We start from the raw sequence: 22485 nt of genomic DNA, 5'->3' as shown, positions 1-22485 counted from the left end.
CAGACCTGAACCACTGAAAAGAAAACGGACAAATCAAGGAGGGTTGCTGAGGATTTAGAGCTTTTACTCTTCCAAAATCTGAAAGCAGGTTTGGTTTGGGAGAAGCAGTAATTAGGCTGCAGTGTCTGGTATGTTTTCAAAACTAGCACAAAGTTTCACCGATTTAGAAAATAAAGCCTTGGATTAAAATCCCAGCTGGCCGAGGACAGCTACACGTGCCCCAGCCCCTCTAACTGCCTCTGACGGACCCCCTGCACGGTCTGGAGGCACCCGTCACTCCAGTGCGAATTCAAAGCACAAAGCGGCATCTCGGTTCCTGGTAGAATCAGTCAGCTGTCGTTGCGCAAAGTCGTGAGCACCTTCCTCGAAGCAAAACCGCTAAGCCAGACAACTCATTTTTGACAAAGCTGGTTCAACAATCGGCTCCTCTGAAGAGTAGAATATTCTTAACTAGAAATTTTAAAAGTGAAAACTTTCATTAAGTGCATGTACTGCTATTGGAGAAATATCATAAAACATCGTTTTAATGTGAACACTACTTCATACAATGAAAAACTATTTACAATGTGTTGCTTCCAGATTGGCTGCTTTTACATTGTATGTCTACCCAGCGTGTGTCTTCAGCCGGGAGCTGCAGTCCTTGTACCCGACGGCTCTCCAAGGCCCCTGGGGACTCGGAGCATCTGTCCACTTACATTCTCCCTAGTAATTATGGCTCAGCAGGCACGCCACCAAAATCATCTATAACCCAGAGACTCTGGCAATCGTATAGAAGTAAAATGCGTAGATTAGGTTTCTGTCCAATAAATACTAATTTGACAATACAATCCATTTCCATCTTAAGAAACTGTTTTCAGTTAGGAAAACATTTTTTCTCAACGGAACTAGAACGAATAGTCTGTGGTTCACCCTGGAACTGTTAACGATGTCTTTGTATACAAATATAGCATATTTTGGCCAGGAATATAATTTCTTGTTAAAGAGTTTATTTGCCTTCACACGCAGAATTGCTACATACATTCACAGTTTTAAGAGACTGCAATTAGCTATTCCAGTTGTGCTTTAAAATCCCAAATATTATTTTCATTAGTGAGTGCAAAGCAAATGTCCCACTTGACTACAATTGGTCCTAGAGTTATAAACTCCATAATGGTTTCTAGAAAATTCCTTCAATCTCCAGTTTCATCATTTGCTTTTTCAGGTATGACTTCCAGGCTCCGACGCGGCTTCTGAACGTCGGCATTTTCTGTGCCTGGTTTATTCAGCCCACATGAAACAGCAGCATAATGGATTTGTTTCAGGTTCTCCAAGGTCTCGTTCTTAGCATATTTCAAAAGATCCGCTTGTCCCTGTAACAAGACATGCAATTAAATGTTAGGTGTGACTAACATGACTTCTTGTTGCAGTCTGACAATACAGGTGTTCCACTGAAATAGAAATATTTTGATGCCACAAGAGGGCATGTTTATCTGCTATTGGCACTGTATCCGAATAGGTCAATTGTAATAAAAAACAAGACTGTCTTCCCCGTTTTCCACATCAAGCTCCAAGACCGTGCTGCCTCTTTGGTTCTTTCCCTTTATAAATCTGAATAGAATGCTGTGTGTGTGGACCATGGCTGTCTGCCCTGGTTAGAATTACATCTTTTTGTAAATTGTTTGGCCCATCTTGGTTTTTTTCCTTTTAAGATTTGCCTTATTTTTAGCTTCTCATTCTGAAGTAAGTATAAATTCACAGGATGCAAATATAATACAGAGAGGTCTCATATACCTTTCCCCAAATTCCCCCCAATGGTTATGACTTACATAACTAGAGTACAAGGTCCAAACCGGGCAGCTGACGTTGGTGCAATGTACATGTATAGCTCTGTGTCACTTCATCCCATGGGGAGATTCACGTAACCACCACTGCAATCAACACACAGAGCTAACCTGCCGCCACAGAGACCTCCCAGGCACCAGGACTCTACGGTCACACCCTTCCCCATCCCTCCACCATCCGTAGCCCCTTGACAACCACCAGTCTGTTCTCCATTATAAAGACTTGCTTTTGAAGCAAGCTTTGGCAGATAGGCACCCAGCAGGTTTTCACGGACTACTTGCTTAAAGGAGGAAGGAAGGAAAGGATTCTTTACTTTCAATAAACTTTCTTAGCCAAATCTTAATTTCTTTAGTGGGGTGTGGCCATCCTCTCGACATACACGCAGTCTAACACATAGGTCAAGACACAATGGGATGGACTGAAGCACCAGTCACTGGGAGTCTGGAATCTGAGCTGATTCCAGAGCTCAATGGAGAGTTTGTCAGCCTCATCACTCTTGACATATTGACCAGAGAATTCTTTGGCCGGGTGGACGCGTGGACGGCTGTCTTGTGCATCTTGGGCTGGTGAGCAGCATCCATGGCTTTTGGCCCCTTTAGACCAGTTGCACTCCCTCAGCTGTGACAACCAAAATGTCTGTGGATGTTGTCAAATATCCTCTGGGGGGGTGAAACTACCCATATATCAGCCGACCATTTCAAGATTACTGGTTAGGAGAGATGATGTGGTACTCCACTGTAAATTCCAACATTCCTACTTTGGTCGTTTGTTCTATTTTCCCCTCTGATATTTAATCTGCCTTCCATTAATAGTTGTTTCTACTTATACTATTACCTTTCCTTCTCTCCTATTTTGTCTCCTTCCTCGGGCTCTAAATTCATTCTGTTATTCTCTTTATCATCCCTCCATACTTTGGCTTTTTCTTTGTCATACTTAGATTCTTGGTACTATCCCGTCTTTCTCCTGTTTTTTTTTTTTTTTCCCCTTAACTGCCTCTCAGCGTGCATCCCATTAAAGTGCTCCTGTACAACAAAAGCTGGGGGCCAGTTGCGGAGGCAACAGGTAAGGACTTACCTTGGAAGGCAACTGGACTACAATCAAATCTCAGCCTCTGGTGAGACTAAATTGCAGCGTAATCTTAAGCCACTATGAGGCCGGAATCCACAGAATGGTTTGCTGTTTACCACTTACTGTTCATGATTTTCCTGCTTTACAAAGACCTTTAATTAGTAACTATAAATACATGCTCCATTGCTTAGTTTAACTGAAGAGCTTCATTTTTATTCATTCTTAACTAGTCACTGAACTCATATGCTGAAATTTTACAAGCAGTAAGGTCTTTGTACGTAAATATAGCATATTGTGCCAGAAATATAATTTCTTGTTAAAGACTTTATTTGCCCTCACGTGCAGGATTGCTACATACATTTATGGTTAACAGATTGTAACTAGATATTCCACTTGTGCTTTAAAATTCCAAATATTGTTTTTAAATTAATTAACTTTATTTTTTAGAGCAGTTTCAGGTTCACAGTAAAACTGAGCAGTTAAGTACAGAAATTTCCCGTATGCCCCAATCCCCGCATGAGGCGTAAACATCTCCACTACTGACATCCTGCCCCACAGTAGTACATTTATTGTAACTATAGACCTACACTGCACATCATTATCGCCCAAAGTCCATGGTTTACACGAGGGTTCACTCTTAGTGTTGTACATTCTGTGGGTTTGGACAAGTGTACAATGACATGTGCCCCATTACGCAGCATAGTCACACTGCCCTAAAGACCCTCTGTGCTCCCCCTATTCATCCCTCCCTTCCCCTTAATGCCTGGCAACCACTGATCTTTTCACTAACTCAATATTTTGCCTTTTTCAGAATATTATATAGTTGGAATTCTACAGTACGTAGCCTTTTAAGATTGGCTTCTTTCACTTAGTGATATGCAATTAACTTTCCTCTATGTCTTTTACGGCTTACTAGCGCAGTTGTTTTTAGTGCCAAATAATGTTCCATCGTCTGGATGTACCACAGTTTATTCATTGACTCACCTACTGAAGGACATCTCAGTTAAACCCAAGTGTTGGTGCTTATGAATACAGCTACTATACACATCCATGTGCAGGATTTCGTGTGGACATGAGTTTTCAATTCATTTTGGTAGATACCGAAAGGAGCATGACTGCTAATATCATACAGCAAGAGGATGTTGAGTTTGGTAAGAAACTGCATCCCGTCTTCAACAATGGCATGCCGCTTTCTGTTCCCACCAGCAGTGAATGAGAGTTCCTGTTGTTTCACATCCTCACCAGCATTTGGTGCTGTTAGCACTTTAGATTTTGGTCATTCTAAAAGGTACACATTAGTGTCTAATTTTTGTTTTAATCTGTAGTTCTCTAATGACATATAATGTTGAACGCCTTTCCACATGCCTACTTGCCATCTGTATGCCTGCTGTGGGGGAAGCATCTGTTCAGATCTTTTGTCCATTGTTTAATTGTTCATTTTCTTATTGTTGAGTTTTAAAAGTTCTTTGTATGTTTTAGGTAACCATTGCTTATCCGGTGTGTCTTTTACAAATATTTTCTCCAAGTTTGTGGCTTGTCTTCTTGTTCTCAACTTGCCTTGCAGAGCAGAAGTTTTTAATTTTGATAGAGTCCTGCTTATAAATTCTTTCTTTTCTTTCTTTATTTCATGACTAATGTTGTTGGTGTTACACCTAAAAAGTCATCACCATACCCAAGGTAAGCTAAGTTTTCTCCTATGCTATTTTCCAGAAGTTTTATAGTTTTCCATTTAGGCCCACAATTGGCTTGAAGTTAATTTTTGTGCAGGGTGTAAGGTCTGTGTCTAGATTTTTTTTTCTCTTAGCATGTGGATGTCCAGTTGTTCCTGCACCATTTGTTTAAATGAGTATCTTTGCTCCATTGTATTGCCTTTGCCCCTCAGTCAACAATCAGCTGACTAAAATTTATGTGGGTCTATTTCTGTGCTCTCTATTCTGTTCCATTGATCTCTTTGTTCTTTCACCAATATTACACTGTCCTGATTACCATAGCTTTTTTTTTTTTTAAGTTTAATTATTTATTTTGAGACAGTGAGAGCCAGGGAAGGAGAGAGAGGGAATGAGAGAGAGAATCCCAAGCAGGCTCTGCACTGTCAATGCAGAGCCCGATGCAGGGCTCGAACTCATTAACCCAGAGACCATGACCTGAGGCATAATCAAGAGTCAGATGCTTAACCAACTAAGCCACCCAGGAGCCCCAGTTACTGTACTTTAGAGTAAATCTCAACTTGGGTAGCGTCACTCCTCTTTGTTCTTTTCCTTCAAGACTGTGCCATCTATTCTGGGTCTTCTGCATCTCCATATAAACTTTAGAATCGATTTGTCAATATCTACAAAATAACTTGATGGAATTTTGGTTGGGATTATGTTGAATCTATAGCTCAATTTGGAAAGAAATGACATCTTGAAAATATTGAGTCTTCTAATCCATGAACAGGAAGTGTCTCTCCATTTATTCATTTCTTCTTTGATATATTCGATCAGTTTTGTAGTATTCCTTACGTAGATCTTGTACATATTTTGTTAGGTTTATGCCTCAGTATTTTATTTTTGGAGATGCTAATGTAAGTGGCATTATATTTTTAATTTCAAATTACCCTTGTTCATTGCTGTTATCTGGGCAAGTGATGGACTTCTATACACTAACCTTGTATCTTGCAACCTTGCTATAATTGTTTATTAGTTCCAGGAGTTTTTTGTCAATTCTTTTGGAATTTCTACATAGATGATCATGTCATCTGTGAACAAAGTTATATTTTTTCCTTCCCAATGTATAACTTTTATTTTTCTTTCTTGTCTTATTGAATTAGCTTGGACTTCTAGTACAATGATGAAAAACAGTGGAGTCAGGGTATTTCTTTGCCTATGTTTGCCTAATGGGAAACGTTTGAGTGTTCCCACCATTAAGTATGATAGTTAAAGGTGTTTTGTTCTTTATCAAGTTGAGGAAGTTCTTCTCTTTCTAATTTGCTGAGAGTTTTTATCATGAATGGGCACTGGATTTTGTCAGATGCCTTCTTGCTATCTAGTGAGATGATCATGTGATTTTTCCTTTCTAGCCTGATTACACTGATTGATTTTCGATCGTTGCACCAACCTTCATACCTGGTATAAATATCACTGGGTCACAGTGTATAATTCTTTTCACACATTGCTGGACTCAGTTTTTTAATATTTTCTTGAGGATTTCTGCATCTATGTTCATAAGAGATATTGATCTGTAGTTTTTTTGGTAATGTCTATCTGGTTTTGGTATTAGGATAAATGCTGGCCACGTACAATATATTAAAAAGTATTCCCTCTGCCTCTATTATCTGGAAGGGATTGTAAAAAAAAAAACTGGCATAATTTCTTCCTTAAATGTTTGATAGAATTCACCAGTGAACCCATGTGAGCCAGTGCTTTCATTTTAAAAGGTTATTAATTGTTTATTTGACTTCTTGAATAGAGATAAATCTATTCAAATAGTCTATTTCTTCTTGTGAGTTTTGGTAAAATGTGCCTTTCAAGAAATTGGTTCATTTCATCTAAGTTATCAAATTTGTGGGAATAGTGTAGTTCATCATATTCCTTTGCTGTCCTTTTAATGCCCATGGGATCTGTAGTGACATCCCTTCTTCCATTACTGATATCAGTAATTGGTGTCCTCTTTTTTTCTTCCTTCATAGTTAGCCTGGCTAGAGACTTACTGATTTTAATGATCTTTTCAAAGAACCATCTTTTAGTTCTATTGATTTTCTCTCTTAATTTCCTGATGTCAATTTCACCGATTTCTGCTCTAATATTTTTATTAATAAAAATTAGTAGGTCTATGTTCAAAGTGCTTCCTTGGCATGTCCTCTTAGACTTCACGTGTCCAAAACTGAGTTCCTGATATCCTTCCTACCAGCCTCTCTATAACCAGCTCTTCTCAGGGTAAGACAACTCCGTTCTCACAGTGACTGAGAACACAGACCCTAGTACCATTTTGACTCGTCTCCTTTTCTTTCATCCCTCATCCCACTTGTCGGCAGCCTCCATTATCTCTGTCTTCAAAAAATATACACATATACACGTTCTCAGCACTTCTTACCACCCTCATTGCTACCACTGGCAGCCTGAACCACCATCACCTCTCTCTGAGTTTATGACAACTGGCCATCTGGCTTCTCTGTCAACATGACAGCCAGAGACATAGAACTAAACACAGTCAGAACATGAACCCCCCAACCCGTGGCTCCTCGTATAACTCAGACTGAGAGTCAAAGTCCTTTCTCACAGCCCCCGAGCTGTCTTCACCCTCTTCATCACCCCACCTTGTTCACTAAGCCACTGTGACACTGGGCCCCTAAATGCTCCTCAGACACGGCAGGTCCTCTCTGGCCCGGCCTCAAGGTTGCACACTCAACATTGCCTATGCAGGGAAGGCTCTCGCCCCAGAAGGACACACAGTTTGCTCTGTCACCTCCTTTGGGCCTTGACTCCCTGACAGCCTTTCCAAAATGAAAACTGCCACCTCTTGCCCCCAACTCTTCTTGCCCCTTCCCTGCCTTGCTTTCTTCATGACATGTTCTGTGTTGCTTTGTTTACTGTCTGTCTCTCCCATTAAATGTGAGTTCCAGGAGAACTGGGACTTTCACGTCTTCAATCCGCTGCTGAACCCTCACCCCTCAAGCCTACAACAGCACCAGGCATACAACACAGGCTTAAGAAATGTGTTGAATGAGTATAATGACACTAAGGTGTGAAAGTCTCCTCTTTAATCCTCACAGTGGCCTCCCAGTCATGTGCTTCACCTTTTTCTCTGCATTTATATATATATTATGAATAGGTATTGTATTTTTTACAGAAATGAAATCAAGCAAACCCTGCCATTCTTCAGTTTTCTTTTTTTCACCAAAAATCATGTCTTGGCAATCTTTCCATGTCAGCATATATAGATCTGCCACAGGATGACGGGACATTTAAATAGAAAAATCCCCAGATGGTATACAGGATAATTAATGTGGTAATAACGAATTCTTTATCTGGTGGAATCTTGGTTCCCAAGTTTAGACAGGTCATTACCACACTTTGAACGGATCAGGCTTTCCACACCTAGCCAGGGGAGACACAAAGGACCCCCAGAGCTGGGGAGCTGCTGAGTTTTATCCCCGGCACTTGTATTTTGTTCTGTGCGTCCACAACCGCACGTCTGACACGTCTCAGGATTGTGGCATCCAGCGGGAGCAGAGAACAATTCTGAACAAGGTGATGATGGTGTTTGCTGTAGCAGTGTTCACGTCTCGCTGCTTCAAAAGAGCAAAGGCTATTTAAAACACCGCCGCCCACTGACACAGGGCATCTGGGTTTGAAGACTCCTACGAAACTGGCTTTGCAACGTTTCCAGTTGAGAAACTCAAACCCTATTTGGTTTCACACATTCTGTTTTGAATTTCAAAAGTTATTCTATTTGGTTTTCATCTCGAAAGAGTTATAACAACCTTAGGTCATAATATTTAAGGTTCCTACTTAGACTCGGAATATAATCTTTAAAAGACATAGCTAAGGGCAGGGCTGGATCCCAGCGGCTCTTGTGGAGAGCTGGCCGCAACTGTGCTCCTTCTGGCCCTGCCGGCGGCTGCCTGAGATCAGGTCAGAGGTCGGAGCAGCCGGGAAAGGAATGATGGCAGATCCCAGACACCAGGGCCAGTGCCCCAGCCATACTCAACACTTGGCCAATCACCAAACTTTCTGTCTGACCATAAAAGATGCCCTGGCTTTTAATATGTTAAAAATACTTCAAGGCACATCTGTTAGTCCTACATAGTTTTTGAATCTAAAATTAACAACCACAATTCACTGCTTTTATTTAGACTTAGAGCTAAAACTATAGGGATTGTACACTTCCGTTATTCTTTTTCAAAGCTTTTTATTCCAACTGTCTATTAGAGAAGAACAGAATTGTCTTCCTTCTGAGATGAGTGAACCAGGGTGGCCACAAAGACTCCCCCGACCTCTGCCACCAATCCGTGCAATGGCCACGTGGCTGAGAGCTGGAAGGGGCAAAAATGGCCATCTGCCGTTCCCTGGGAGTCAGCAGACACGTTTCTTCCACATTATAAGCAGGTGGATGGAAGAGGAAAAAAGAGGATACCCATACCATTTTGGGAGTCTGAAGGAGGCACAAAGGTAGTCAAAAAATTTTTAATTTAATGCAAATAAAGACATAAGCTATCAGTGTCTGGTTTGACCTCAGCATGTCTGGGGCCCACACTGACTTCTGGGTTGTTCTGGGACTAACGGCCCCAGCCCGAGAAGCTTCATTTGGATGGCATGGACTAGGCTGCCTCCTTCCTGCTTCTTTGTCCACTCAGGAACAAAGCAGCTTCTAGGCACCTCCACCGATACCTTCCGCTCCCCCAAGACATGAAGCTAACTCTGGGATAAAGAGAGGGGGGGCAGACACCTGGAGAGCGCCAAGGCCCAGCAGGAAGACAGACTGCCACCCTGCAAGCACCTAGCACCGGCCACACGCTGACCCCTTACTCAGCAATTTGCCATGCACGCGTCCTTATCTTTCCTATCACCCAGAAGGCTGCAAGAGTTTTCCTGTCCCCTCCCTCGGCATCACTCTGAGATGACAGCACAGGGACCTAGGGTTTTTCTGGCTGTCTCTTGCCAGAGAATCTAAATTGCAAAACCCTAACACAAGCTCATAATCAGGAAACATTTCTTGGAAAGAGAGTGACTAACGTATGCCGGGCACTGTATTAAGCCCTTCGCAAAGAATATCTCGTGACAATCTCAGTTCTGTGAGAGCTACTGTTAGTATTCCCAATTTTGTAGTCAAGGACATTGAGTTTAGAGGGATGAAGGGGCTTACCCAAGGCAGAGCCTGCACAGCAAATTACACTTAAAAACATACAACTTTCTCTCTGTGTGTTCTGTTTTCTTTTTGGATTAACTAAACCACAGGGCCCAAGCTATACAGTTGAGCCCACACATTACATGTGACACTTGAAAGCAAGCAAAGTGTAACGTCCACTACATTTCTAACATCTCCAGTGTATCACCAATGGTGCAGGCAATTCCTTCTTCCTGTGCTTAAACACAAGAACAGAGACACAGATTTCCATTCGTATTTGTTGAATGAGTAGGGAGCGAACAACACCATGGTGGGGCCACGGAAATCCTGGCCCCGGTTCTAAGCTGCCTCACTGCACTCCGAACGCCCCCCTTGAGAGGCCCGTGTGGCTGGCCAAGGCTGTAGCACATTCGTCAGAGTTAAGGAAGGCCTTCTTCCTACTGACGTCTCAATAAACCTTACACTTGAACAAAGATCCCCTGATCATCAGTCACCTGAAGTTGGTGCAACAGAGCATAGCAGCATGTGCTCGGCTGTGGGACGATAAACGCATGTTAAACGTTTCGTGATTTTTTTCTGTCCTATTGGCTTCCCCTGTGCTCAGTCACATGTGTGAAGGGAGTGACATGTGAATTGCAAGTGAATTCCTCTCTTCTCAGCAAGAAGACTGCCTTCCGTCTCCCCTGACTCCATCCCAAAGGGTTTGCAGGTGCTGGCCAGGTGGAAAGGCCCTCTGAGAGTATGAAGAACGGTTCTGGGAGCAAGACTCCTAACCCTTAGTCTTCGCCTTAATCCAGAGAGACATTCAAGCTGTATGAAGCAGTGTCCTGATTATGCAAGCAAAGTGGGTCGGTCCAGGACTATCCTTGCACCTCGATCCCCTCCCCGCTGCCGATATTTTGGCTATTTCATCACATTTACAGTTGTTTCTCAACTTCACAAAGGTTGTGCTCAAAGGTTTACGCACACTTTAATTTAAAATTTTTAATATAAGATGCAATTTAAATTCAGAGTGGGTGTCTTTCACCTCAGAAACTATTTTACGTGTCACTCAACAAAGATGGGGGGGTGGGTGCTCCCAGGCATTCCTAGGCAGCACAATGGAGGAGGTCTAAGTTGGGCCTTGACACGGGCGAGAAACGATTTCAGCAGAGGCCAAGGGGCTGTGGAAGACGCTGCCTTCCTTCCACACATGACTCTATGACTCCCAACAAGTGATGCCTTTGGGGCCTAACCACGGCTTAGTAGCATGATTTCTATGCTACAAAGCTTTCTGAGTTCCAACTGTGGTTACATCTCCCTCTGATAATGGGAATGAGCATGGGAAAAGCTAAGTCTCACATTGGCAGTGAGAGCTGGCCCCCTACAGTGGGAGACGACCTCCCCTGACACAGAGCTGGTGGCTCACGCGGTAGAGGGGGGGTGAGGATTTCAGGAGGTGCCATTGGAGGCTGCAGATGGTGGAAGTGAGCCATGACCTAAGCATAGAAGACAGGAGGTCAAGAGAGTGTTCCAGGCAAAGGGGCCAGGGCCAGAGGGGAGCAAGGGCAGTGTGCCTAGTGTGTAGAGAGAGAAGGGGAGAGCAAGGGGATGCTGAGGGATGAGCAGGGCCAGGGCCACAAACATGGAAGCTTCGAAAACGCTAGTAAAAACAGCACGCACAAGCACTTCCCTCGCACTGTTAATTTTTTAAGCACACTTTTTGCACGATTAAACGTTAGCTGAGTGATCACAAATTCCACATTAGTGGGATCCAAGGTCTGAGGTTTTACTGTGTTTTAAATGGACCAGAAAGTACAGCCTGTCTAATGACAGGCACTACCATAGTTTGGTTTTCTGAGTCATTCTGAAGAGTCTTCACATGCTAAAGAGAGGAATGGCTTCCAGCCAATTACAGATTTTCAGGAAAACAGGCAACATAATACATCACCTAGTACATAAAATAACTAAAGGATATTAACATCAATAAGGAAAAGGAGTTGCCCATGGGCCATCACAGCAATGTTCAGAAAAGAAACAAATGTCATTCTTCAGTCTTCAAGGTAAGTACTATACCTCAGGTAAAAACAAAATCAAGATGAACATCTCAGCAGGTGCAAAGACTGTCTGGTTTAACTATTTATTTTTGGCATAAGTCTCATTTTCCTAGAGAGAACAAATCTCTAATTACTTCTAGGGCTTAGCTTTTAGTCTTGGTTTTGAGGGCGGATGGTGCGGAACAGGAAGAGCTGGCTTGGCAGCAATCCTTCTGGAAAACATCTTGGGGTTGTAATAAACTTTATTTGAGTCTGTGATATGACACAGGTGTTAGAAAATCCAGCATAATTTTGGCCTGTATTGACAGTAAGATAATTTTCAGATTATGAAGAAAACCATACTGACGAGTCCTACCCTGGGGCCGTCAGTGCACCGCGTATCCAAAGTATGGGGATAATTCTGGCCACCCCATCTTATGAAGGACACTGACAAACCAGAGCCATCAGGAGACCAAGGGACCCAGTGAGGAGGGGATCAGATGCCATCTCACCCTATTATCTGCAGAGATTGAGCATGTCTGACCTGAATCAGGGAGGTCTAAGAGAAGGTAATGATAGTTTGCAAAGGTACAAAGGGATGTTGAGGAGGAGGGAATAGAATAATTCTGTGCTGCTTTGAGGGTATTACTGGAACCAGTGGGTAGAAATGAAGTTACAGAGAGATAAAATTCCATATACTGTATGGCAGAACAAAACTAAGATTGCATGACAGTGGAGCAGGCTGGCAATCTGGTGGGAGCAGCAGGAAGGTGGGTTTGATGACTTTATGGGGTTGTGTGGCCAAGCCTCACAGTGTATCCTATACCCTTCTAAGGGAAAATGCGTCATTGGCAGGTTCTGCCACTGTGGTAGACTATCTCCAAAGGCAGGTGCCATAATTCCTTCCATCTCTGTCCAGGCATGCTACTCCATCTACTAAGAGGCGGAGTCCACTTCCCCCTCCCTTGAATGTGGGCTGGAGTTGATTTCCTTTGGTCAGTAACATGGAGGAAGTGGTCTTAAGAAGGCTGGCAGCTTCTCCTTTTGTTTTCTTGGAATCTCATAGCAATATAAGGAAGCTGGGGCTGGACTACTGAATGACGATGGGCCATGCAGAGAAAGGGAGAGATCAAGAAGAGGGGGACCCAGCCATTCTAGCCATCCCTGGTGACATGCCAGCCACGTGAGTGGAGCCTTCTTGGCTACTCCAGGCCCAGCTGACCTCCCAGCTGAACCAAACCAACACCATATGGAGCAGAAACACCACCCAGCTGACCACAGCTAGCCCACAGAATCGTATCAAATAAGAAGCTGTTGTTTTAAGCCACTAGTTTTGTCATGGTTTGTTCTATGGCAACAGAGAACTGAAATAGCCAGTCAAGGCGGCCGTATTTTGTGCCATGTAACAGTGCCTTCCTGAGCACAGTGGATTGAAGCAGGTAGAGAACCTGATCCAAGGAGAACTTAATACGAGAGGAGGCTTATACCTTTAGGACCGCAGGTCTGGATGTGAAAGGAAAGGGTAGGCTCAGCCGATCAGATTTCCTCTCCTTGGAATTTGAACTAGGAAATACAAACAGATTGAGAACTTGGAATGAAACCTTCTAAGGTACAGTCGGGGCCAAACCAAGACCACAGTAAGTCATAGGGCAACAGAAACATGAGTGAGCAGAGGGAGAAGGACAGAGAGAGGACCATCGGCCCCCGGGGAAGAGCTGCCCCGGGTGCTGCTGGGCTTCCTGGCTGCCCTTTACTCCTGTGAGGCTGGAGCACGGCTTCCGGTCCCAGAGCTCCCTGGCCTTTCACAGTCCTCCCCGAGGCCAGCACCTCTCGCCCCTCCTCTGTGAGCTGGCCTGCAGGAGTTCTGCCTCTTAGAACCAAAACAGAGCAATTAAAGCAGGGCTCTTCTACCATGAGATTCCACCATCTTAGGAAGGGTAATAAATAGAAACAATAAAAATTATCACCAGTACAGTGAGCGTTTAGCAAATGAAAAATAAAGGGAGAGAAACCTCTTAATTAAGCTGGTGGGCGGAAAATATTAACAGGATATCCTTCCCACATTTCTGGTGAAATGAGCAAAAAATAGTAAAATTGGCAAACACACACACACACACACACGCGCGCCGCGCGCGCACACATACAACACAAGCAACAAACAAACAAAGGGGTATGACATAATTTAACAAATTTCTGAAACTCACAGAATTCATAGTGGCAATTCTTAGAAGTCCTGAAACTTTTAAGAGCCCAGTCAAACTGCAAAGACACAAACTGAGTGCCCTTTTCTTTTATTTCTTTAAAAAAATTTTTTTTCATGTTTATTTATTTTTGAGAGAGAGAGAGAGACAGAGCACAAGTGGGGGAGGGGCAGAGGCAGAGACACAGAATCCAAAATGGGCTCCAGGCTCCAAGCTGTCAGCACAGAGCTCAACTCGGGGCTCGAACTTGGGAATGGCGAGACCATGACCTGAGCTGAAGTCAGCCACTTAACCAACTGAGCCGCCCCGGTGCCCAGTCCTTTTTGTTTACTTCTGCTTGATGCAACAGAAAAGGTGATGGGACAGAGGGTAAGAAGAAAGAGGTAACGCAGGACAAGTGAGGAATCGGACTGACACACATAGAAAACTGGACACAGTATATCGAACAATGATGTTCTGACAGTGCAACACAGTGAGCCCTGATGGAAGAGATACAAACGGGGGTCCAGCTCCCTGTGTGGAGGGGTTCCAGGCTGCAGTGCAGGAAGGCAGAGCCTAGTGGCCCCACCAAGCCAAGGGGATGGAGTTTGGAGTTCAGGGAGGCTAAACAGCTGGGATGTACAGGGTGGAGCAGTGGGGCTCTTAAACAGCTACTGTCAGTATCTGGTTCGGGAAGACGAAGGGTATGATGAGCACCAAAAGGAGAGGAGTGGGAAGCTGGATGGGATTAACGGCAGAGTAGGCACTGTAGAAGATACAGCAGTATTGGTTGAAGATGTAGAAACAATGGAAAACTATTTTTTAAGAAAAGAAAAGGAAAGGAAAGGAAAGGAAAGGAAAGGAAAGGAAAGGAAAGGAAAGGAAAGAAAAGAAAAGAAAAGAAAAGAAAAGAAAAGAAAAGAAAAGAGACCTAAAAAGAAATGAATCTTTTGGGAAAATATCAAGCAGTATACATGTATAATAGGAGTTACAGAAGGAAGAGAGAAAGGGTAAGACTGAAAAAAAGATTTAAAGAAGAAATGACTAAAAAATTTTCCAAATCTGATGGAAATTTCCACATGTAGAAGAATCTTATTCTTTCACATATAGAAGCATCTCAACAAACCCTAAGCAGAAGAAACATGAAGAAAACCAGACTGAGGCCCATCATAATTCTTCTAAAAGTCTAAGAAAAAGAGAGAGAAAAATCTAAACAAAAGATGCCCAACCTCTCTGCATTTACTAGGCTGGCTAAGCTGACAATAGCAAATGTTGACATGGATGTAGAATAATGGGAACTCTCAGAACACTGTTGGGGGGAGTGCTAAATGGGACAGTTTAGAAAGCAGCTTGGCAATTTCTTATAAAGTCTGGCATGCGCTTACCATATGATCCAGTAACTGCACTCCAGGCGTTTAGCCAGTAAAATAAGAGTATGTCCACACAAAGACCTGCGTGTGAGTGTTCACTGCAGCTCTACTCACAACAGTTAGAGGCTAGAAACGGCCCAAACGTACATCGACCAGTGAATGTATAAACAAAGAGTAACACACCCATAAAACAGAATGTTGTTCATCAAAAAAAAAAAAAAAAAAAAAAAGGAATGGATTGCTGAAACACACCTTACCTTGGATGAATATCAAAAGCATTATGTTACACGAAAGTGGCCAGGCATAAAGACTACATGCTACACAACTCCCATTTATACAACAATCTGGAGCAGGTGAAACTATAGACAGAAATCAGGTCAGTGGTTGGTGAGGGAGGGAGTTTTCTGCAAAGGGGCATGAGGGAATTTTGGGGGTGATGGAAATGCTCTGTCATCATTGTGGTGGGGTTGCATGACAATATACATTTATCAAAATTCGTTGAGTTGTGCAGTTCAAAAGGGGGAATTTTATCTTATGTAAATTGTACCTCGATAAAGTTGATCAAGAAAAGGGAAGGATGCTGACTATCTAAGGGAAGTGAGGTCTTGAGGGCAGGCTTCTGAATTAAAGAGCAATCAGAAACCTGTGGAAATGGATTATACCCTCTCCCAATTATGCAGCAGAGACCCTAGAACGTGAAATTTACAGACTCTGAGAAAGCTGGGTCCAAGAATCCAAAGACTGTCAATGACCCCAGCTGAGATTTATCTCTTCTCTGCCCTTTCCTCAGGCTATGGATGGTGGTGACAGTAAGCTAATTTAAATATTGAACTTATACCAAACAACATGGTAATCATAGTCTTGGGGCCAAATGGGAATATTTAAAACTGGAAAATGGAAAAATAACAGCATGCCTAAGTCCTCACCTAGAAATATTAGTGGGTAGATACTCTCCTCTTTCATAGCAGAAGGTCAACCAACCGACCTCATAATTGAAATGTGTAGCTTAAAAAAAAACAAAAACCCAACAAAATGACTCCTACTAACATTTTTCATAATCTTTTTTCTTTTTTTTTTTTAATTTTTTTTTAACGTTTTATTTATTTTTGAGACAGAGAGAGACAGAGCATGAACGGGGGAGGGTCAGAGAGAGAGGAGACACAGAATCTGAAACAGGCTCCAGGCTCTGAGCTGTCAGCACAGAGCCCGACGCGGGGCTTGAACTCACGGACCGCGAGATCATGACCTGAGCCGAAGTCGGACGCTTAACCGACTGAGCCACCCAGGCGCCCCAATAATCTTTTTTCTTAACCTCAGAGATATTTCATAGGAAATAAATATCTCTCACAGTAAAACTTGTTAGTAATTCATTTAGCTTCTTTTCTTCTGTTAAATAAAGAAAAGTGAAACTCAGTACTTTTTAAAAAAACTTCAAAAGGGCAGTTACAGTAGGATCCTATCTACTGGCGTACCTTATTTCATAATACGTGAGACAGTAGCTCTTGTCAGATGTACCACTAAGAAAGAAAATCACTGCCAATTTAACTAGGATACAATGCACGGATGCCATGGACTAGAAGATAACATACCAATTTCAAAGATTTTTGATCTCAAAAATAAAAAAAGAAGGATGACTCAGAATCAATAAAATGTATCTCCATCCATCCATATGCAAATAAAATGGTTGCTAAAATAAGGTCACCTACATTTAGTAATAGCTATTTCTCAGAGGGTTTGGAGTCATTTTAAAACGTCTATCTTTTCTACATTAAAAAAGTTCTGTATGATGAAGACGCATTTACAAAGACAAATGAATGATTTTTATTCAAAATAAAAAATGATTGGAAGTAAATGTGCCAAGGCGTCAATAGTAGATATCTCTGGGTGTGGTGATGACAGCTGACATTTCTTCTTTGTTCATTTCTGTATTCTAAAGCAATTCTTAAAATTGAAAAACTAAACAAAGGAAGCCAAAAAACCCATAAAAATAGGGATGAAATGTCCTTAGATGAAAAGAATTTATGGCAGGACCAAGCATTCCTGCTTTGCCCCGGTTTTCACATGAAAGTCCTATGTCCCAGGATGCCTTGTCGCCCTGCCTACCTTCTTGTTCAAATTAGTGGTTGAAGGTGCTTTGGATTTCATTCCAGAGCAGAGGTATTCCATTTTTCTAGGGTGCCTCAGAATCACCCCAAGGAACTTGTTAAACAAGCAGATTCCTGCACTCTACCTCTAGAGATTCTGATCCAGATTCTGAGGGGAGCTCAGGAGACTACATTTAAACACCCGAGGAAATTCCTGTCAGGCCTCACAGCCGCAGGGCTCCTTCAGCATGTCTTCTTGTCATCTTTCTCCTTTTCTCTCCCTAACCAGTATCATCTGAAACCTTCCCCAAGCTTCTGTGCCCCCCAGGAGGGCACTGCGGCCTCTCGCCCACCACACATAGCCCTGGAGGGCTGCCACCTCACCAAGCTCACAACAAAAAACACACGGTCAGAGGAACCCAAAGGATCCGATTCCCTCCTGTCAGAAAAAGGCTAGTAGCTCAACTCAGACCCAAACTCAAGTCCAAGGGGGCACTGACTCCCCTAAACAAAGATAAAACTTGTAAAACATCCAGGAATGGAAAAAGCCCCTCCATTATACGGAAGTGACACACAGATCTCTCCACTTCTTCCCCGTTCCTTGCCCAGGTTCTACCACATTCGAACACCATCTACAGCAAATATGCTGGAAATTTTTAAAAGATCGATTACCCTGTCCTACACATTACTTTCCATATGAACATAAGTCTGAGGTGTTAATTCTCTCTCCTGGACATAATTCCAAAGAAAATAGGTTTCCTCAGTGTAGCTATTTGGTTCAATTACTGATTTCTAAAATCTGGTGTATTACTTTATGTCGGCTGTTTTTCATTAATATGTGCGCCCCGCTCCCATTTTCCATGGCTCTTAGCCAAGAGCGTCTCAGACTTTCATGCGTATGAGAACCCCTTGGGATCTTGTAAAAATACAGATCTGTAGATGTGCAATCAGGAGATCTGGGGTGGGTCCTGGGAGTCTGCATTTTGAACAAGCTCCCAGGTGATACCCAGGTTTCTGGTTCCTAGACCACAGACGAGTAGCTAGGACACTTGACAGGTGGGAGTTTGGTCCCTAAGTCTGTTTTTGCCTATAATAAAGTAAAAGAAAATGAGCATTTGGTCTCTCACGGGGCTTAAACAATTGTGCTACTTTTCCCTTGAGATTTGCAGGAAATCTGTAGTGTACCCACACCTCTGGGTGGGAGTGAGTCAGCAAGTTATAAAGCCAAATTCCTTTTCATTGTAAATTCTTATATCTGCTTTTTACTTAACTGCAAACTATCAAAATTAACTTCTAAGCAGAAGATTGAGAGATTACCAAAAAAAAAAAAAGCACATGTGAAGGATGGGGAGTATTTTAAGAAGTCAAGAAAATGATTTTAATTATAAAAATGAGTAGAGGTTTAACGTGAGAAAATGCAAGTTGGCTAGTTTTGCAAGGGTGACTTTTTATTAAATCAGAAAACTGTTGTCAGCTGCAGGAATGAATCTTTTAACTTCAGGGGAAACAAGGAAATTAAAAGCGGCAGCTGTGATAACGTCTTTACAGTTTTGACTTCAAGGGAGCACAAAGTTAGAAGGGTGAATATCAGAGAATAATTTTACATTTAGCTATTCAAGATCCAGAGTGAAATAATGTGTCTGTGTTATGATTATCAAGCTCCCAAACACAGAGGAGAAGAAAAGTAAAGACCACTGAGACAAAATTCAAAAAAGTTCCAATTTCCTATTAAGCCCAGCATAGAGAAAAAGACAGGGAGAATGTACAGCAAAAAGGCCAGTGGCAATTGCCTCTGAACGGTGGGAGTATGTTCATCTTGGCTTGTTTTTATTTTGACAGTTTCAACAATGATAATGTACTAATTTTATAATAAAAAATAATTTAAAAATTTTAAATGGTCATGTGAAGGAAGGAAGGAAGGAAGGAAGGAAGGAAGGAAGGAAGGAGGGAAGGAAGGAAGGAAAACAGATTGATACAGATGGCTTCTCCCTTGAAGGAAAATTTCTTTCAAATGGCAATTCCTTTACATATTTCTTTTAATTATGCCCCACACAATTCTTTCCTATTTTTGTCCCGGGATCATATTAATATTAAGGCTGTGATTATACTTGAAAGTGTTAAATGGCATTTGAGTCATTAGAATCTAAATTCCCAATCATTCCTCTGTAATCATATTTTCTATTTCACATATAGCAACTGACATGTATAAACTTGACAATGCTTCAAGGACAGAACTCAAGGTCCTTTCCCTTCCTATCAGAATCCACAACGTGCCAGCCATGACAGTCCCATGTTCTCTCTCCGAGCGGCACTGGCCAGCTGTCGTGCCTGTAGGCTCTCCAGAGGGCCGAGTTCTCCCTGGATTGCTGTGACTGTGCTACGGCCTCAGTGGCTGATACTGCACAATGCAGGACATGCTACACTGAAAGGACGAAACATGCTGAGAAAGACTGCAAAATTACCAGCATCAGAAACAGCTTGGCCACGTACCTTTAGGATGGTGATATTCCAGGTAAAGCTCTCCACTGCTTTCTGTAGTTTTCGTTCTTTCAAACCTTCCTTGGTGCCGATGCTGTGCAAATGTTCATGGAATTCCATGGCTGAAAGAAACAGAGTAGTTTACTTCCCCATCCAACCCGTGGGGAGGAGCTGGCAATACTTATTTTTCCAATCTCTAGTGAAAGAATTCCGATCCCCAGTGGATTTTCATAAACGTGCCTATTTAAGAATGTGATCATTGGGTCATCTGGGTGGCTCAGTCGGTTAAACGTCTGGCTCTTGATCTCAGCTCAGGTCATGATCTCAAGGTTCTTGAGTTCGAGCCCCACATCAGGCTCTGTGCTGATGGTGCAGAGCCTGCTTGGGATCCTCTCTCTCCCTCTCTCTGCCCCTCCCCTGCTTGTGCTCTTTCTCTAAATGAAATATAAATAAACTAACAAAAAAAATTAAAAAAAAAAAAAAAAGGAATGTGATAGAGGGGAAACACTGAAAAAAACTCATGGTCTTAAACAAGGCAGAAGGCATCTTAGAGGTCTACAACAGTCATTCTTCATGGTTTTGAAGGGGGAACGGGGCACATATGATTATTCTCAGTCCCATTTTAGAGATGAGGAATCTGAGGTTCAGCAAAGGTGAGAGATGGAAGGCTGTGGAGGTAGCAAGAGGGAGAGCACCAGAGCCCAGGTATTTGGAGCCTCAGAGTGCAGACTTAAGCTCTGCTGAGGACACAAAGTTGGCAGCCAGAGATGAAATGAATACAAAGTAATGTACTTCTGTCAACAGTGAGTCAATCTGAGGTCAGTTACCAAGCCTACTGTAAAAGGAAGAAGATGGGGAGAAAGACCCTGACCTCTAACTCTACATTTACATTATGACTCTTTAACATAATTGACATAATCAAATGAATACTCCCTACTGTCATTCAAAATAGTGTCAGAGGCTCCCTATGCAGTAACAATGCAATAATGTAGGAATAGTATGACGGTGTCTTTGCTGGCTTAATATCATTACAACTCACGGAATTTTACATAGTAATCTGCAGTCAATTATCCCACCTCTGGCCAATGGGGACCCTTCAGACTGGTACCTATGTCCTTTTGAAATGACTAATTAGCCTTTTGGCACAAGATGTTCTAGACTTTACCAAATACATTTTCCACCTCAGACCTAGAGCCAGGCATTTCTCCAAGGACCTCTAGATACTTTTAGTTGGAATGATACTTAAAGACCACAATCTGGGTGTTACGAGTGCCCATTTTTACTGAGTTTTCATTGTTTTCTAGGTCTTTTCATTGGACTGATCTCAGACACCTTTAAAAAAAAAAAAAAAAAAGAGGGAAGGATAAGATCCTGCTAATACTTCTAATTCAAATATAAGTGTATGAGGTTTTTACATATTTTTAAAAATTTGATGCTTATGTTGTATCTCCTAGGTGGAAAACCTTAATTCCTAACCACATCAATAGAACTCTTAACAGTAAAACCAGCATTTGCTGGGGGAGGGGTCCTCAGGGAGTACCTCACTGAGAATGTACAGTAAGAATATTGTGTTCTAAGGTTAGTCAGAATAATTCTTTTCTCCATGTCGTTATGTGACTAACAAACTCGAGTTAGGTTCATTTGGCTTTTGCATTTTTCATTCTCCGTGTGTGTGGTGGGGCAGTGCTTTTTTGGATGTAATCTGTTTTATGATTACGGCAAACCTACATGATTCCAGGGGTGCCTCCGTGGCTTAGTCAGTTAAGCATCCAACTCTTGACTTCAGCTCAGGTCATGATCTCATGGTTTGTGAATTTGAGCCCTGCATCAGTCTCACTGCTGTCAGTGCAGAGCCTGCTTTGGATCTTCTGTCTCCCTCTCTCTGTCCCTCCCCTGCTCACTCGCAGGCACTCCCTCTCTCAAAAATAAATAAACATTAATAAAAATTAAAAAGACTACATGATTCCAAAGTCAAACCTCGTATCAAAGAGCTCAGGTAAGTCTTGCTTCCTTCTGGTGTCCTGTACCCTGATCCCTCCCTCCCCCTCCACATTTTTTGGTAGTTTTTAATATACCCTTCTCCTGTCATTGTTCCCCTTGAAAATACAAGCAACTGTGTACACGTATCCACAGCCTTTCCTTTCTTGCACAAGAAATTTCTGTATTTGGTTTTGTTTTCTGTACACTGTTCAGAAGGACACTGTTCTACATCTTGGTTTTTGTTTTTTTCCTCATGTAAGTACAGAGTGGAGATCACTCTGCGTCCATGTGTACAGCTCATCTTCACTCTTTTTTCTTAACAGCTACATGGACTCCTTGAGGGGATGAACCAGCATTTACTTCACCAGTCCCCTACCACCGGACATTGGGTTGTTTTGAAAGCATTTGTTGTTACAAATGATGTGGAGGAGTCATAATCTGTACATTTCCTCTGTTCCTTTGTGCATGGTTACTGTTCAGTTGGGCATTCCAATTGCTAACACCCTTCCTATGCAACACCATTTCAAAGAACTCTTTATACTGTGATTGACAGCAACTCTATTTCTTAGTGTCTTTAAACAGGAAGCAAAAGCTGACACATAGGATAAATACGGTAAGCTGCCAATTTTTTATTAGTCTTTTTTCTTTTTGTCCCCCTCACCGA

The 22485-nt window shown here is 42.4% G+C and overlaps 1 protein-coding gene across 2 annotated transcripts in view; it reads right to left on the bottom strand.

Annotated features, from left to right (window-relative positions):
• Nucleotides 1-506: 506 nt before the first annotated feature.
• Nucleotides 507-22485, bottom strand: part of PLCL2 (phospholipase C like 2) — a 195507-nt gene continuing 173528 nt past the window's right edge. For both annotated transcript variants that reach the window (XM_019435630.2, XM_019435640.2), the window contains exons 5-6: nucleotides 19854-19963; nucleotides 507-1349 (exon numbers count right to left, since the gene is read on the bottom strand). In XM_019435630.2, the coding sequence (XP_019291175.1) occupies nucleotides 1170-1349; nucleotides 19854-19963 (290 nt within the window). In that variant the 3' untranslated portion in view covers nucleotides 507-1169. The remainder of the gene's footprint in view (nucleotides 1350-19853; nucleotides 19964-22485) is intronic.

The sequence above is a fragment of the Panthera pardus genome, unplaced genomic scaffold (genome assembly GCF_024362965.1).
Source record: "Panthera pardus isolate Hobbes unplaced genomic scaffold, ASM2436296v1 HiC_scaffold_16, whole genome shotgun sequence".
Lineage (NCBI taxonomy): Eukaryota > Metazoa > Chordata > Mammalia > Carnivora > Felidae > Panthera > Panthera pardus.
Note: the sequence above shows the minus strand (reverse complement) of the source record. Positions and strands in the feature narration are given on the sequence as shown.